This window comes from Panicum virgatum, chromosome 3K (assembly GCF_016808335.1).
Source record: "Panicum virgatum strain AP13 chromosome 3K, P.virgatum_v5, whole genome shotgun sequence".
Taxonomy (NCBI): Eukaryota; Viridiplantae; Streptophyta; class Magnoliopsida; order Poales; family Poaceae; genus Panicum; species Panicum virgatum.
The window spans coordinates 9,948,363-9,965,580 of NC_053138.1; the positions used below are offsets into that span (position 1 = coordinate 9,948,363).

The window sequence follows — 17,218 nt, forward strand, 5'->3', positions numbered from 1 at the left end:
TTTCATAGCTTTGGTTTCAAATCCTCCTCTGCTCTCCATTCTAGAAGAGTGCGAGCAAGACGACACAGACGGCGACGGCTCTCAGCAAATCAAACCAACCCACCAAACACCAAAAATCCCCGCACGAGCTCCGATTTCAAATTCCCCCGGCAGAGCTCGCCGCCGGAGATGGAGGCGGCGCGGGAGTCCATGGCGGCCCTCCTCGACGCCGGCCTTTTCGCCTCCGCCCAAACCCTGGTCCGTGCCGCGATCCCTGTCTCCCCTCCCCTCCCCTCCTCACAGCCTTCTGTGCACCCCGCGCTCGAATCTCTAGGGTTTTGCCTCGAATCAGACGTGGTTCGCGCGCGCGCCGGGGGTTCGGGGTCCAAAGTGTTCACCCCGCCTGGTGCTCGCGCGGTTCGGACCGCGTTGCCTTTGCGCTACGAGCAAGGCTGGGTCGCTGCGTCGGGTAATGGAGCGAGGTTTTGCAGTGCTAACTGATTACTCGTCTCCTTCGCTCGCAGGGTAGTTTCCTTGTGTCGTCATCTGGTGCGAGCAACGATGCTGGCATGTCCATGAAGGCGGAAAGCCTGGTAAGCTTCCTTGAGCAGCAGCTCGGCAAGGGCTTCCTAGTTTTGTCTTACTTCTATGCTGTGCTGCTGTCAACTCTGCTTCGTGTGCTCTGACTACCGAGGCCAAAACATAATGCATCAGTTAGTTTCTGGACAGTTAATGCGCAAGGACATGCATGGATTGTCCTGCATATCTTGCATTTTGCAATGCCAATTCTGTTGCCTACATGGACCAAGTTGTTTTTTAAGGCTGTCGTGTTGGTGTATCGCAGGTCCTGCATGGTGATGCTTTGTATGGAGAGAAAGAGTTCCGTAGGGCACTGGTAATGTTTGCAAAAAGCTTCCAGTTGACTTGCAACGTTTGCTGTATTAAACATATGAATCGCTGTGAAATCTTAGTTTCTAATTTCCCTTTCCTCCATGGTAGAATGCATACAAGCAAGCTATGCAATGTAGCAGAAGTATCCCTAGGCAAGCAACAAGTAACATCAGAAGCTCAGTGTCTGCCACAGGCCGGTCGCCTTCTCCAAATTCTTCGAATCTCTTACCATTCAACGAAAACGAGGTGTGAATGGCCGAACATGACATTTCAACGACCTCATGTTAATATTCAATAACCTCATGTTAATATTTTTTTGGTCACATGTAGCAGGTATCTCATTCAGTTTTGTTATGCTGTTGCAGGTGAAGTTCAAGATTGCACTTTGCCATTCTGCTCTATGTGAGCACCGTGAAGCACTTCAAGAGGTTCCTTGTTTTTCATTTACTTTTATTTGTTCTTTTTGAACCTTGAATCCTATTTCACGAATACAGATGATGTGGCATATGGCATGTTGACATTGTATGCTCTCTGCAGATGGAGGGTATTCCTTCTAAAGTGAGAACGCTGAAAATGAATCTGATGTTAGGGAAGCTTTATCGAATATCAAGAAATAGCCGTTCAGCTGTTGTCTGTTATAAAGAGTGCTTGAGGTATAGCATATCAAATAATTTCCTTTCTGGGAGATTGAGTTCTCCAACCACATCAACATAAAGTGCCACTTTGTTCTTTTAGAGAAAGTTCTTTCTAAACTTGGTTACAGAAATCTCTCAACTTATCTGCGCTCACAAGGTTGTCTACATCTTCATACTTCTCTGTCAGGCACTGCCCTTATGTTTTTGAAGCTATTACAGCTTTGGCGGAAATGGGGCTTTCTGCAAAGGAATTTTCTTTATTATTTTCACAAGTAAGTGTACATTTCTTCGTTTAAGCTGTGAAAAGGAAACTTTGAGGGAAGATTAGTTTAAATTTTGCATGTTAAAATTCAGAACTTCTGAGTGCTTTATTGCCAGATTTCCTGGTTACCGAAAGATGTTGATCCTGTGAATTTTATGAGCAACTTCCTGTTATTACAAATGCTGAATGCTGAAGTTTTCTTCTCATTTTGTAGACAAGATTTACCTTCACAATATTCAACATAATCACAAAGCCATCATCCACCAAACTTTTTATTTTTTGCAGTTGTTCTGTACACATAGTTGATATGGCCTAATGGGTTTCAATTTTTGTTTGGACACCACATATGCAGGCTTTATAGAAATAATAAACCTCCATAGAATATTTAACAACTTAAACTTGTGCTCAATAAATTTCAGAAATTAGTCTTTTGAACTTGTTTTAACTGAAAGTTGAAATGACTTTATTTTCCTTGTAGGCACCAAATAGAGGAGGCAAGCTTCCAAGTGACTCTTTAGATGCACAACGATGGTGGAATGTAAGTGAACATTGCTGCATCCCTATTGTATATATGGCATGCACCGAGTTTACATTTTGGTGGACTGCTAGAGTGCTAGTGTTTCTAGGCTCTAGGATAGTATTAACATTCTGAAACAGTACCTTGAAGCATAAGTATTCATTTTTTTAGAGTTTTGCGGATTTATCCCCAGTCTTGATCGCATTGAAAACAGGCAAAGTTTCACAGTTTAAAGCATCAGGGCATAAGTATTAGTAGCGCTTAGTGTTTAAACCTTTACATGATATTCTATCAAGTAACTAGACTTGCGTTCGTCCTCTTGAGTTTGATTTGATTATCAGTTATCACATTAACTATTGGGTTAAAAACAGCACTTTGCACATGTAAATGCCAAATTCTGCTAAACCGAAACAGTGTGCTGATGAATTCCTTGTCCTTTTTGGCTTCATGTTCGTTGCTATACTTCCGTCCCTTTTCTCAAAATGTAGATTGCAGTTGTGTATGTCTGTTTTGTCGTACTGCGATTGACCAAGTGTGATAACATAACAATAGGAACACACCATTCTTATAGTTAAACCTAGAGATCATGTTTATCTATATTGAGAATTATCAATTAATAAATTATACTCCCTCCGTTCCAAAATGCAGATTGTTTTGACTTTTCTAGGTTGGTAGATTTTTGCTATGCACCAAGACATAGATTATATCCAGGTACATAGCAAATACTATAAATCTCAAAAAGCCCGGAACGGAGGGAGTATTTCTTTAGAACAGTACTTGTTATTGCAATTTTGACTTCAATAATTTATTATGATTTTCCAGAATGTCAACTCATCCAAACATATCGTCATACTTCTTTATTCTTTCTATATATTGGTTCAGATGATAATTCACTTAAATCATTATTTTCTTAACAGTGGTATGTTGAGGCGCAGTGTTGCATTGCTTCACATGATTATAAAGGTAATATGACTGTTCTTGTGCGACATTTTGTCTGAGGATTTCAAGATATAATTGCATGGTTGAATTTGTGGTTCTGGTCAAGAAATATTTCACATTGTTACTAAGGATTTCCCTTGTTGGTTAATATTGAATGATGCAGAAACCTGTAATGCGGACTCTTGTGCCACTGAATGTAACTTTATAGTAAACCTTTCCTGAACTTTTAGTTTACTTGTATCTGCTGAGCATAAAGTTATAGCTTTGCATGTTGTTTTCCTAAGATGCCATTTTTTAGATATCAATAATGAATATTGTTGGTGTATATGTGAGCCCATGTATAGAGGCCCATCTAGAGGCCCATGTATAGGATCTTTATATCCCACCCTTCTAGGGTTTGGAGGAATAGATTGAGTCATTTCCTCTAACATGGTATCGAGCCTTCTTCTTCCTCTCCCTCCCTCCCTCTAGCAGCCGCCCCACCCCTCCGCCTTCCCTCCCCTCTCTTCCCTCCCCTCCTCTGCTCTGGATCCGGCGCCGCCCGCCTCCTCTGCGCTGGATCTGGGCGCTGCCAGCGCCGTCCCTGCCGCCGCGGACGCCGCGGCAGGCCTCGCGTCCCTGGCCGCCGAGCCCCTTCCTCCCCTGGCCGCGGGCACTGCAGGCGCGGGCCCCTGGGGCTTTGCTCCGGCCGCTGCTCCTGCGCCGGGCGCCAGGCCCCCTGCTGCTGCCGTCAGGCCGGCCGTCGGCACCTCTGCCTCTTCTCCAAGCGGACGCGCCGCCTACCCTGTCGCCGCCGCATGGAGCTGCTCTGCTGGCGCTTGGGCCGCCGCCGCCTACCCTGCCGCCGCCGCATGGAGCCGCTCTGCAGGCGCGGGAGGCGCCGCCTCCTGGCTCGGATCTGCGGGCGCGACGACTTCTGGCGCTGCGGGAGCCACGGGCCCGCAACCGCCGCCGCTGCAGCCGCCGCCCGGGCCGCCTGTGCCCGCGGCCGCCCTGCAGACGCCGCCTGGGCCGCGCTGCGGACGCCGCCTAGGCATGGGCGCTGCGGACGCCGCGGCAAGCCTCGCGGCCGTGGAAGTCGCCGCGGGCGCCCTGCCGCTCGCCGCCGCGGACACGGCCGGCCCGGCCCTCGATGGCACGGCTGGCGCGGCGGCCACTGCCGCCGCCGCTGGTGCCCCTCCTCCTCTCTCCGTGGACGCGGCCCCTGCTCCGCCCTTGGCTGATGCCACGTGCGCCGAGGGCGCCGCCGCCCCAGACGCCGCGCGCGATGTGGGACCCGCACGCGCCGCAGTCACCGATGCTCCATGGCCAGCGCTCGGCATGCCCCCCGCGGACGCGCCGTTCGCCGCCGCTGCCTTTCGCGGGCCGCCGAACGTCGCCCGAGCTGCTCTGGCCGAAGCTGCACTCGCCGCCAAATCCGAGGCTGCGACGTCCCAGGAGCGGCTTCGCGCGGCTGCCGAGGCGGAGCACTCCTTCCTTGTCTCCTCTGGCAAGCAGCCCGTCGTCGTCCCCTTCCCCGAGCACAGCACTACGTCCTCGCCCACCTCCACCGTGCTTGTGGCTGCTCCACCGGCTCCCTCCGCCTCACCTGCCACCTCCCTCCTTGGCCAGCATGGCGGGGGGGGGGGGGGGGGAGGCCGTGGGCATCGTCGGCGGCGGGACCGTGGTGGTGCTGACGGTGCTGCTCTTGGTGCTGATGGTGGGGGTCGTCAGGGCCCGCCGGCTACGGCTCCGACTCCTGCTCCTGATCCTGGAGGTACGCCCTGGCCATCCTTCAGCACCTCGTGGCCAGGGTGCCTCCCGATGTGGCCGGTTCAGGGTCAGAGGGAGCCGGCGGCCATGCTCGCCGCTGCTGCTCCCCTGTTCGTGCCGTTCTGGACCCCACCCACTCCACCCAGCCAGACCTGGCCTGGGGGGTGGGACCAGGCCGCATTGGCGCAGTCCTTCAGCGCCATGGGGCGGACGCCGCCGGTCAGCACCGAGTGGATCGCCGACTCGGGTGCCTCCTTACACACCACCCCAGATGCCGGTATCCTCTCTTCTGTCCGACCCCCACACTCCTCTTGTCCTTCTTCCATCATGGTTGGTGATGGGTCTTGCCTTCCTGTCACCGCCGTGGGTTCTGCTCCTGGCTCTTTTTGTCTTCCCAATGCCCTTATTGCTCCTCAGATGGTTCATAACCTTCTTTCCATTCGTCAGTTTACAGCTGATAATTCTTGTTCCATCGAGTTTGATTCTTCTGGCCTCACTGTAAAGGATTTGGCCTCCCGGCGTCCGCTACTCCGGTGTGACAGCACGGGCCCCTTTACACCCTTCGTCTTCCTTCTTCCGCTGCACCACTCTCGTCTTCTTCTTCGCCCTGGCCGTCTTGGTCTGCTGCTTTTGCCGCAACGCCGTCTTCCACCACCTGGCACCGCCGTCTTGGTCACCCTGGCCGCGATGTTCTGGCTCAGCTCAGTCGTAGTATCGATGTTCCTAGTACTAGGGCTCCTGCTGAGCCCCTCTGCCATGCGTGCCAGCTCGGTCGTCATGTTCGGTTCTCTTTTTTTTCTTCTTCGCATGCGACGCATGCATTTGATCTTGTTCACTGTGACCTGTGGACCTCTCCTGTTCCTTGCCTTTCTGGCTATGAGTACTATCTGGTGGTGGTCGATGATTTCTCGCACTACCCTTGGACGTTTCCTTTGTGCGCCAAGTCTGAGACCTTCTCCACCCTCCTCCACTTCTTTGCCTGGGTGTCCACTCAGTTCGGCCTCACCGTTAAGGCCGTCCAGTGTGACAACGGGCGGGAGTTCGACAACTCCACCTCCCGTTCTTTCTTCCTCTCTCGGGGTATTCAGCTGCGTATGTCTTGTCCGTATACCTCTCCTCAGAACGGCAAGGCTGAGCGGATGATTCGCACGACGAACGACGTCGTGCGCACCCTTCTGATCCAGGCATCTCTGCCCCCGCGCTTCTGTGCCGAGAGCCTCTACACCGCCACCTACTTGCTCAACCGTCTTCCGTCCACTACTTCTCCTGCTCCCACTCCACACCACGCTCTTTTCGGTACTCCTCCTCGCTACGACCACCTTCGGGTCTTTGGGTGTGCGTGTTACCCTAACACATCCGCCACTGCTCCTCACAAGCTGGCGCCCCGCTCGACTCGTTGTGTGTTCCTTGGTTACTCCCCTGACCACAAGGGGTACCGATGCTTTGACCTCACCTCTCGCCGCGTCCTGATCTCCCGACACGTCACCTTTGATGAGTCGGATTTCCCCTACTCTACCTCCTCCACACCTTCTCCTGACCCCGAGCTGGAGTCTCTGTTTCCGATTGACCCGGTGGTTCAGCAACATTTTTCTGTCTGTCCTTTCCCTACAGGTTTTCCCGGTACACCGTCACCGTTTCCGGTGATCTCTGCTGCGCCGAGCGCGGCCCCGGTGCCCGCAGTCGCGCCACGCGCGGCCCTGGTGCCTTCCCCTGCACCTGCGCGGTACGCTCAGCCGGTGCAGGTGTACCGGCGTCGTTCGGCGCCGGTACCGGCGCCGACTTTGGCTCTGGAGGCTCCTCCAACGTCTACACCGGAGGAGTCGCCGCCGCCGCCGCCTCCGCCGACTCGCTCTCGAGTTGAGCCGGAGGTATACCACCCGCCAGTCATACATCGGGATCCTCGGCATATCCATCCCATGGTGACTCGGCGGATGGCGTCTCAGGCCGCGACCCTCTCCGCCACCGAGGGCGAGCCGCGGGTTTCTCCGGTACCCTTCTCTGTCCGCGACGCCCTGGCGGATCCTCACTGGCGTCGCGCGATGGAAGAGGAGTACGCGGCTCTCCTTGCCAACCAGACGTGGGACCTCGTACCGCGTCCGTCTGGTTGTAATATGGTCACCGGCAAGTGGATCTGGACGCATAAGCGTCGGGCTGACGGCACACTGGAGCGCTACAAGGCTCGCTGGGTTCTCCGGGGTTTCACTCAGCGGCCTGGTGTGGACTATGATGAGACCTTCAGTCCAGTGGTGAAGCCCGCTACGGTGCGCACGGTCCTCTCGCTTGCGCTCTCTCGCTCCTGGCCTGTGCACCAGCTGGATGTGAAGAATGTCTTTCTTCACGGCACTCTGTCAGAGACAGTGTACTGCTCTCAGCCAGCGGGATTTGTGGACTCGATTCGTCCGGATATGGTCTGCCGGCTCAACAAGTCCCTCTATGGTCTGAAGCAGGCTCCTCGGGCTTGGTACTCTCGGTTCGCCACGTTCTTGCTGACTTTGGGATTCACCGAGGCCAAGGCTGACACTTCTCTGTTCATCTATCGCCGTGGAGATGAGACTGCCTACCTGCTGCTCTATGTTGATGATATTGTGCTCACAACCTCCAGTCAGCAGTTGCTTGAGCGCGTCATCTCCTATCTGCAGCAGGAGTTTGCTATGAAGGATCTTGGTCAGCTCCACCACTTCTTGGGCGTTACTGTTGAGACTCGCCCGTCTGGCCTGTTCCTTCACCAGCGGCAGTATGCACTTGACATTCTGGAGCAGGCTGGGATGACTGATTGCAAGCCATGCTCCACTCCTGTCGATACTCAGGCGAAGCTGTCTGCCTATCTGAGTGATCTCGTGGCTGATCCTACTGCCTACCGGAGCCTTGCCGGTGCCTTGCAGTATCTGACCTTCACCCGGCCGGATCTCACCTATGCCGTTCAGCAGGTCTGTCTTCACATGCATGATCCCCGGGAGATCTCACCTATGCCGTTCAGCAGGTCTGTCTTCACATGCATGATCCCCGGGAGTCTCACCTAGCTGCACTGAAGCGTCTCCTCCGCTACGTCCGTGGCACTGTTGGCTTCGGCTTGGTTCTTCACCGCTCTCCCACCTCTGAGTTGGTGGTCTACACCGACGCTGACTGGGCTGGCTGCCCGGCCACTCGTCGCTCCACTTCCTGCTACGCCGTCTTCCTGGGCGGCAACCTTGTCTCCTGGTCGTCCAAGCGGCAGCCGGTTGTCTCCCGCTCTAGTGCTGAGGCGGAGTACCGGGCTGTCGCTAACGGCGTGGCGGAGCGTCTTGGCTCCGACAGCTCTTGGCGGAGCTCCACAACCCGCTCGCCAAGAGCACGCTCGTCTACTGCAACAACGTCAGCGCCGTGTACCTCTCCACCAACCACGTCCAACATCAGCGGATGAAGCATGTGGAGATCGACCTACACTTCGTGCGCGACAGAGTTGCCATCGACGATGTTAGGGTACTTCATGTCCCGACTACCTCCCAGTTTGCTGACATCATCACCAAGGGGCTGCCCTCCTCGACCTTCTCGGAGTTTCGCTCCAGCCTCAACGTAGCCGGTGGCTAGTTGTGGCTGCGGGGGGGTATTTGCCCTTTGTACTCTCTTCTTGTCCAGTCTTGAACACCGCTGCGCCGGTAGTTCAGACTGCCGGGGGGGGGTGTTGGTGTATATGTGAGCCCATGTATAGAGGCCCATCTAGAGGCCCATGCATAGGATCTTTATATCCCACCCTTCTAGGGTTTGGAGGAATAGATTGAGTCATTTCCTCTAGCAAATATTACATTTTTTACCTTTACATGTTGTACATATAATTGTAGATTTTAACATGGTAGCAACCATATGTATTCATTTATAGTGGTCCTTTTGCTTTTATAGGTGGCCTTGACATATATCTAGAACTAATGCAACGATTCCCCAATAATGTGCATATCCTGCTGGAAATTGCAAAGGTTTGTCTTTCTTCAACTTGCATATTTTTTCCACATACTCCTTAATGTACAAACAGATAGGCATCAACCATCAAGTTCTCTTAGTTCATATATTCCTTAGTTTGATGCTGTTGTGCTTGTTAGTGTCTAGAGAACGAAGGACATTGTTCTTTTCAATTTGGTTTGGTGGTTTTAAGGTGGTTTTAATGACATCTCTTCATTGTGTTCATATCTGATCTTCTTATTTGAAGGTTGAAGCGATCATAGGCAGGAATGATGAAGCAATAATGAACTTTGAGAAGGTAAATTGAATAAGTACAGACTTACAGGCACCTGCTTTTGTAAATCATGTGAACAAATAATAGGTTCTCAGACCATTTCTTCTATTGGCTGTTTTTTTTGGCAGGCTCGGTTGATTGACCCAAACATTATGACATATATGGATGAGTATGCAATTCTCCTAAAAACAAAATTTGACTATATCAAACTGAACAAGCTGGTACATGATATGCTGCATATTGACCCCGCAAGACCAGAGACATGTGTTGCTCTTGCAGCAATGTGGGAAAGAAAAGATGAAAGAAAAGCTTTGACATATGCAGAAAAGGTCCATACCTTTTACCTTTGTGTTTTATGGAAGCTCATCTTCCATCTAATTTTCTTACAACGTTTTCGTTTTCATCAGAGCCTTCGAGTTGATGATAGGCATATAACTGGTTATATTATGAAGGTAATACTACAAAACCTTGTCTATGCAAATGGATTGATATTATTATGGTAATTTCTCTTGCATTGCAATTTGGAAGCATAACTGCAGAATCATGGTTGGGTGGAATTGCAAAACCCCTCTGTGATTTCTGGTTTTGGTCTGTGAAGTTCATGTATAGATTTGTGTGCCCTGCTACCATGTTCGTTTTTTCAGAATCGCCGCATTCCCATTTTTAGGCATATCATTATTTCCCTTATTGATTTGCCATTATTTGTTTACTATCTTTGAAGGGCAATCTGCATCTTTCATTGAACCGGCCAGATATGGCAGTGACCGACTTCAGAGGAGCTCAAGAATTGAGGGCTGATCTTCGTTCTTATCAAGGTTGGTAGGCTGGTACCTCTGATATTCAAATCTATTGTCCTATTGTCTGTCTAAATATAGATATTCTCCCAGGTTTAGTGCGTGCTTATCTAGCACTTGCTAAATGCAAAGATGCATTATTCACTGCACGTGAGGCAATGAAGGTTATGCATCAGTCTGCAAAAGCTCTCAAGCTAGTTGGTGATGTTCATGCAATCAGTTCCAGTGGGAGAGAGAAGGTAACCTTATTTTGCCATGGGTCATTGATTCACAAACTATCTATTCTGTGTTTCTGGAAGAAACCAGTGCCCAGCTAGATCGCTGCGTTTAACTAGATGAATGATGATACCACTTATGATGCACCTCTATTTGCTTTAGGAAAGAATCTGCACTTTTTTACTGATTGCCACTCCGCTGATTAGACAACATGTGACATGTAAACTGATATTTTGCAATCGATGTTTTAGATGTTGGTGAAGTGTTACGCAAGGACTGCTTTCAGATGTTGCCCCATGTTTTTAATATTTTACCGTGTAATTCCTTGGTAGGTACCAACAGATGGATATTCTCTTATTGCGTTCATAGCTATATCAAGTCCTTTTATTTTAAAATATGATAATGTTTACCAGTACTTCATATGACTTAAGTATGTTCTGACTTGGCCATCGTTTTTCAATTTCATATTCTATCTTGGAGGGTTGCTGACTTGCTGTTAGTTGTTAGGCCATTAGTCACATGCACATATTTCCATGTTTACTTTAGTCAAGTAGCTAATCTGCTTGTGCTTTCCTTTATCAACTAAGTTACTGCAACTTTATTGAAATGGACATTTAGCTCTTATGATTTAACTTTGTATTCTATACCTCAATGATAGCACCCTTTGGCAAATAGTACTGCTATAAATATCAATATATCATTGCTTCACCTGCAGGCAAGAAAGTTCTATGAATCTGCCATTCGTCTTGAACCTGGATTTCTAGGAGCTGCACTGGCCCTGGCTGATCTGCATGTTGCGGAAGGACGTAACAGGGAGGCTGTTACTCTACTCGAGAGATATGTACGACAATGGGCTGATGATTCTGTAAACATCAAGCTGGCTCAAGTTTATGCAGCAACAAACATGCTTAATGATGCACTTTTCCATTATCAATGTGCATTAAGGTGTGCTTTTTCTTGAAGATTTGAAATAGCATTTCAGCAATACACCTGTCTATTAACCCTATCTTCACTCTTGATTTGAATCCTGAAGATCTGGCCACATGAGTAGTCGATGTTTTGTTTGTGAATACATATGAGCAATATGAATCTAGAGGTAAGGTTTTGATGATAGGTCCTAGGGTTGGGTTTGTATGTCATCTTCAGAATTTTAATAAATGGTGGGAAACGCTTCGTGCTAAGTCATTGCCTTCATTTTTTAATAGAAACTTGACTCTTAATGTTCAACCTGAAAGTTTTGCCTAGTTTACAGACAAACAATTAACTTTCATCATTACCTGCAATGGCAAAACTGCATGCCTGCAACTGAAAAGCTACCTAAGAAGCATGTGTGTGTTCGAATAGGTTCAGTTTCTAGTGTATCTTGATCCGGTTGGGATACAAAATCGACAGTTTGGTGGTCACTTCTGGTAGCTGTCAGGGAGCTCCAGCTGCAGTTATTGACCGACTAGAGGGAACTACTCGATTTTGGTTTCTAGCCCGTGCTTTTTTATACTCCACCAAGTGCGTACTATTCTCTCCTTTGGTATCAATGCTCTAGTTGAAGAAAAGGAAATCACTTGGCATTTTTCAGGATAAACCCACAAAATGAGGCTGCAAAGAAAGGATTGGAGCGTTTGGAGAAACAAATGAAGGTCTGTGCAGTTTCAGAACCATATATTGACATATATCACTCTGACTAGCTATCCCAATGTTCTGTTCTTTTGAATATCCCACTGGGTCAAGATAATAACTTGGGCGTGTTCAATTCTCATGTGCAGGGAGTAGACCCAGATGCACCTGAAGAGGATGAAGATAACGAGGCCGATGACATTGACGCTGACCAAGATGATGCTGAGCTGCTATAGAGAAACATTGTGAGCTCGAGAAGATCACCACGGCAACTCTTGGTTCCAAAGAGCAACGTCTGGTTGCACAATCCTCTCATCAGTCAACAGGCATGGCAACCGGACCCACGGCTGTGCAAGTTAGATTAGGAGGAGCTCCAGACTTGCTGTGCTCTGCCGTTTTAGCCAACTTTCGTGGTAAGAAAAAAAATGCACGGCGATTGCACGATGAAGGCTGTAAGCTACTAGGGTCCAGGCTGTACACATCAAAATTGTTGTCCTCTTTAGGTCTTGTTTGGATAAACACATTCCCTCCCATTACGTATGGATTGGAGGTGATTTATATGTATCCAAACAAGGCCTTAGATTGTTGTGCATTCTGAATGTCTCGTGGATTGCTCTGCAGGAAGAGTTGCTGCTACGATCAATTGTTGCTTGTAGGTACTTGCAGTTACATAAGCTTCTGCAGCCTGCATAGAAACAATATTAGCATGATATCAGTTGAACAAGTTTTTCTGTTGATGAACACGCACAATATTATATTTTTTCTAGGCATGATCAATTAAGACATTCAATCAAAAGGTGGCATTAAGCCAATTCCTGATAACAATAGTAGCATCTCATAGCCAGAACACGATTTCATCACAAAGCATTCTGACATGCCTTTCCACTCACCCTGGTCTTTTCCCGTCTTCACCTGACCACATTCTCGGCCGTGGCATAGGCCTAAGTTTGATGTTTTCTTTTGCCGCATCATCGCACCTGACCACCTGGTCTTTTTTTAACACCATCGTCCGTCCCCCCCCCCCCCCCCCCCCACCCACACACACACAACAACAACAAAAAAACATGTGTCCAGGTGTATCGCCCAAAGAACCTATCACAGTATGAAATAGCTAGTAAAAGGTACAGGAGTTAGAAACCAGGCAGTGCACATACTGCAATACAAGCAACAAAGGAAATCAGTGCATCTTTATTGGTTGACTTAAAACATGCATAATGGCAAATGAATCTCTTTATTTGTAGCACATGGTATATGATGTGTCAAAATGTTTTCTGATGACCAAAATGGTATGTTTTCTGATGACCAAAATGGGTACATAACCACACATATTATCAAATATTGTAACTGCTGGAGGAGACTCCTCAATGTTCTGTGCATGCGGCAGTCACGACGAAACCACTGGTGTGTATGGTCATCCTAGTTCTTCTTTGGGTACTCTCTAGCACCGAATATGGTTGATCCGACTCTTACATTTGTGCTGCCCATTTCAATCTGCAGAGAAACAGTAAATATCATCAGCAATGCATCTATTGGCCTATCACGCCTCTTCTATGTTTTCTCAATATTTTCCTTACCGCTTGCTCAAAATCAGCAGACATGCCCATAGACAACTCACACTGCTCTTCGGGTATGCCAAGCTCCTTGCAAACCTCTTTCCGGCAATTAGCCAGTGTCTGGGAATTTAAAATCGTGTGCACGTTAGCCACAGGCAGCCACTCCAGATAAGCTGTATCACAGGGTATATGTTACCTTGAAATTCTCTGGAGTTGAGGAGTAATCAAGCATCCCAATTGTCATCAAGCCAGAAAACACAAGGTTCGGGCAGCTCAATTTGACATGCTTTGCTAATTCCGCGCATCCTGACGGATCTACTCCGAATTTTGCTGCAAAATAAAAACAAAGTTTTAGATCTATACGCATGCTCAGAGACAGGACAACTGTACCGTCATACATCAAACTTTATATCGCTTATCCACTAAAGTCTGGAAACAATGAAGAATGCAGGTTCCAACGTTTAGAAAATTCAATCGTAGCATTCCCAAACTGATACTTTTCAGGCTTCAGAGATTCCATAGATATTAGATAAAAAGTTCAGAATTTGAAGGAAACTAGAGTACTCACATTCCTCTCCACTAGTGTTGACTTGGACCAAAACCTTAAGAGGTTTTCTCCCCAAGTCAGCTACCACGCGATCAAGACGGTTAGCAATCTGAAAGAATGAACATTAAACTTAACAAGTTCAAGAATGTGAAAATTCATCGCAATGAATAACCGCAACACCACCTATTGTTTTTTTAGGTCCTAGTTAAGGCAACAAAATCTTGCTCGAATGTTTTTGATAAATGCAAAGTCTATACAAACATGATTGAACATACATTATGAATGGTCAAATCTTACCAGAAGTGACAAATTCTACTAGGATGCAGATAGGCATGAAAACTAAAAAAATATTGTTGTTCTATTTTTTCTAGCAAAGGATCCCCCTCTTTCTAGAAAGAAGCCAAAGTGAGTGAACTGCTGATGAGTATGTGCCTCAAATGTGTGTGTACCATGGAACCAGAAAGAGATGAAGTTGATGAAACATTAAAATATAGATTCATTCATTCATCATGTACCTTCTCGTCATCTACACTCTCAACCATATGAAGATTTGGCACGCCAGCTAAAGGTTAAAGAAACAAGAAAATAAATGTTAGCTCAGGCCAGAGGGCATAAGATATCCAACCTATGTATAAAATTTAGAACACTTTTGGTAAATATATGTAATAGTATGTGGTATAAGTAAAATAAAACTTGAGCAAATGGGAGTTCAGAATCAGACTGAGACTCAGCATAAACAAGAAAACAGTAGCTCGCAGTCAAATTTTTGAAACTTTGATCACTGATATGCATATAAGAACAGATTTTGTACATGGAAAATTAAAATACGATTAGTAGACTAACCATCAACAGTATACTTCAATAGTGTCAACATTGTTGTATTTTGAATGAGTTCTAACATATAACTGAGAAAAACAATGATCAAAGATGGGATGTCCTAAATGACAGGTAAGAAAGAACACAGTCTTTTCTTTAGGTGCGAATGTAACAAAAAACTAACCCAAGCCATAACACCGCATAGTTCTCCTGCGCATTCAAGAAAAAAAAAACAGACAGTAGTACAAACCAAGTAGGGCTCTGGCTTTGTTGCTTTGCAAGTTCCCAATGAAGTGCCACTTCAATATCCTCGGGAAGCTGTAATGAGAAAAACACATGCTTAGACAGTTTACATGGGCAATTCGCTGCAAGGACTAGGAAGCAAGCGCAGCGAGAATTCCCGAGTCATGAAAACTTGTAGCTGTAGATGCTGGAACCATTAAAACTTCTGAAAATTCTGCAGAACAACCATAAATGCACAAAGTTATATTTTCTACGCCGAGGAGGAGTATCACGACCAGCGATCTCCAATTCAGATACTAATGACGAACAACTGTGGAAGTCAGCGAAGGTCGGAATTAACAAGTTAACAAGCTGTTGTATCCGATTCAACGTTCCAATAGGCAATTCGCTGTTCTACCATGGCTATCTCCCACGGCTGTTGATCGCCCAACCCCAGGCTTACGACAGAGTTTCAGGTGTTAGCACCGAGCTTAATTAACAAGCTGCTGACTCTGATTCAATGTTCTAACCGGCAATTCGCACAGCGAGGAGACCAAAGGCAAGATTTTGTTGTTGGGAGTCGTGAGCAATCCAAGCCAACCTGGGGCGCCTTGTCGATGAGCTCCTGGACGTAGTTCTCGCCGAAGCAGCGGTGGCCCGCGTCGTAGACGCTGCGGATGACGGGCACCGGCTTGGTCTTGCTAACCGCCACCACCCGCACGGACCCCGGCGCGCGACCCGCCCGCGCCGCCGCCTGCTGCGCGCGCGCGACAGCACCGAGCGGAGCGCCGCCGCCGCGCCCTCCGCGGCGGCCACGGACGCCATCTCCGCTGCCGCCGCAGCCGACGATCCGGCCGCTTCCGCTGCCGACGCCGTGAGGTCTTGGGCTCTTAGCTAGTTCGGAGCCTTCCAAGCCTCGGGTGGAATGATCTTTTTCCTTCTTCTTTTTTCAGAAATGCTCGTGGCTGGAAATAATTTTCCAGACGGTTCCCCACAGTTTTAAACAACCTGTTCACGTTCCCTTGCATCTTCCTCGTGTGAATATTTTTGAAACTGCGGTTCGAATGTTCGGCTGAAATTTGTTCATGAGCTTGGTTTTGTCGCCTCTAAATAGAGGATGCTACATCTTGTTGCAGCATAAAGGAAAAAAAATTGAGCCGAGCTATTAATAGCATTCTGTTTTTATCATTTAGGGGATTGGGCCGTTCGATTGCTGACGTAACGAGATTGTTTGGGTTGTGTTGAGCTGTGAAAAGGAAAGAACTTTTCTTTTTTTCTCTCCGTTGATCAAAAAATGACACGTAGTTCTCAACCAAATTCATTTAGCAACCATGCACGTTTTGGTGCAAGGAACAGAAGTAGTGGACCAAAAAGGTCCAGCCCCATATTCGTCTGATCAAACAAACATCCTAACCAAAGAAGCCCTGCAAGGCTGCAAGCGCCTCGCAACAGATCGTATATATAAAGATGCAAACTGAACCCTCATGCAAAAATTCAGCATTCTGTCAACATTGGCAAAAAAAAAATGGGAATCAACATTCAGCACACAAGGAAAAACTATTCTCTATCTATATTATAACTCATTAATTTATCTTGATAAGGACGTGGTATTATCTGTAGAATCTAAAGGCAGCGTGGAGACCGCAAGCACGACTCCCACACAACTCTTTCAAGAGTTCAGTACCTAACTGAGAAGGGGGGGAAAAAGAGGAACATAAACTGAGATTCTGCCAAATCTGAGACCTAACTTATAGCTCAGCAGAACCAAACTGTGACTCAGACATGGAGCTTATTGAGTTGGTGCTCCCTGTTCAGGGCTCTTTCCCCATTATTCGTATTCTTGGGAGTTTCTGGCTCACCTAGCCAGGGCCAAGCGTCTGGGCAATCGGTCTTACTCGAGCTGCTCCACAAGCTGTATTCACCGTGTTCGGCCTAGCTGAACATACTGGGGATGGCGGTTCTGACTGTAACAGGGGCAGCCAGCCAAGGAGGTCGCTGCTGGTATACAGGACCTGGTGAATTTTCAGGGACTGCAGTTCCAGATCTGGTAGCAGCTGCTGAGTGGGAAGACCACAACTCTGGCAACGAAGGCTGACTCGTTTGAGGTGATCATTTCTGTGGATGGCTCATCATGCTGAACAGAGCTAGTATAATGCTTTCGCTGGATAGAAACGTGTGCGGGAATTGAAGGGCTAACCCAAGGTGGTGATGACTTCGGCTGTTGTTCTTGAGACTTATTTGGCTTACTGCTCAAAGTTTCTTTTTCTTCATTCAGAT

At 47.9% G+C, this 17,218-nt stretch overlaps 1 protein-coding gene and 1 pseudogene across 3 annotated transcripts; one reads left to right on the forward strand and one right to left on the reverse strand.

The window, feature by feature from the left end:
• Positions 1-54: 54 nt before the first annotated feature.
• On the forward strand, positions 55-12,567 carry LOC120697444 (anaphase-promoting complex subunit 7-like). 2 transcript variants are annotated; one of them, XR_005684471.1, is made up of 19 exons: positions 55-237; positions 504-572; positions 824-874; positions 979-1,116; positions 1,236-1,298; positions 1,408-1,523; positions 1,693-1,777; positions 2,246-2,305; positions 3,202-3,247; positions 8,852-8,925; positions 9,156-9,206; positions 9,311-9,511; positions 9,590-9,634; positions 9,904-9,997; positions 10,070-10,215; positions 10,444-10,520; positions 10,908-11,137; positions 11,766-11,826; positions 11,953-12,563. XR_005684471.1 is itself a non-coding variant. In XM_039980692.1 (18 exons), the coding sequence occupies exons 1-18, from the start codon at positions 169-171 to the stop codon at positions 12,037-12,039; spliced, it is 1,686 nt and encodes a 561-aa protein (XP_039836626.1). In that variant the 5' UTR covers positions 55-168; the 3' UTR covers positions 12,040-12,567. The 2 variants fall into 2 exon arrangements, 1 of the variants encoding a protein (XP_039836626.1); XM_039980692.1 differs by lacking the exon at positions 10,444-10,520 and having other exon boundaries at positions 11,953-12,567.
• Positions 12,568-12,972: 405 nt separating this feature from the next.
• Positions 12,973-15,781, reverse strand: LOC120697445 (annotated as a pseudogene). The gene is made up of 7 exons (XR_005684472.1): positions 15,543-15,781; positions 14,970-15,037; positions 14,419-14,465; positions 13,925-14,012; positions 13,553-13,686; positions 13,378-13,476; positions 12,973-13,294 (listed from the first exon to the last, which is right to left on the reverse strand). The product of XR_005684472.1 is annotated as a pyridoxal phosphate homeostasis protein-like (transcript).
• Positions 15,782-17,218: the final 1,437 nt, after the last annotated feature.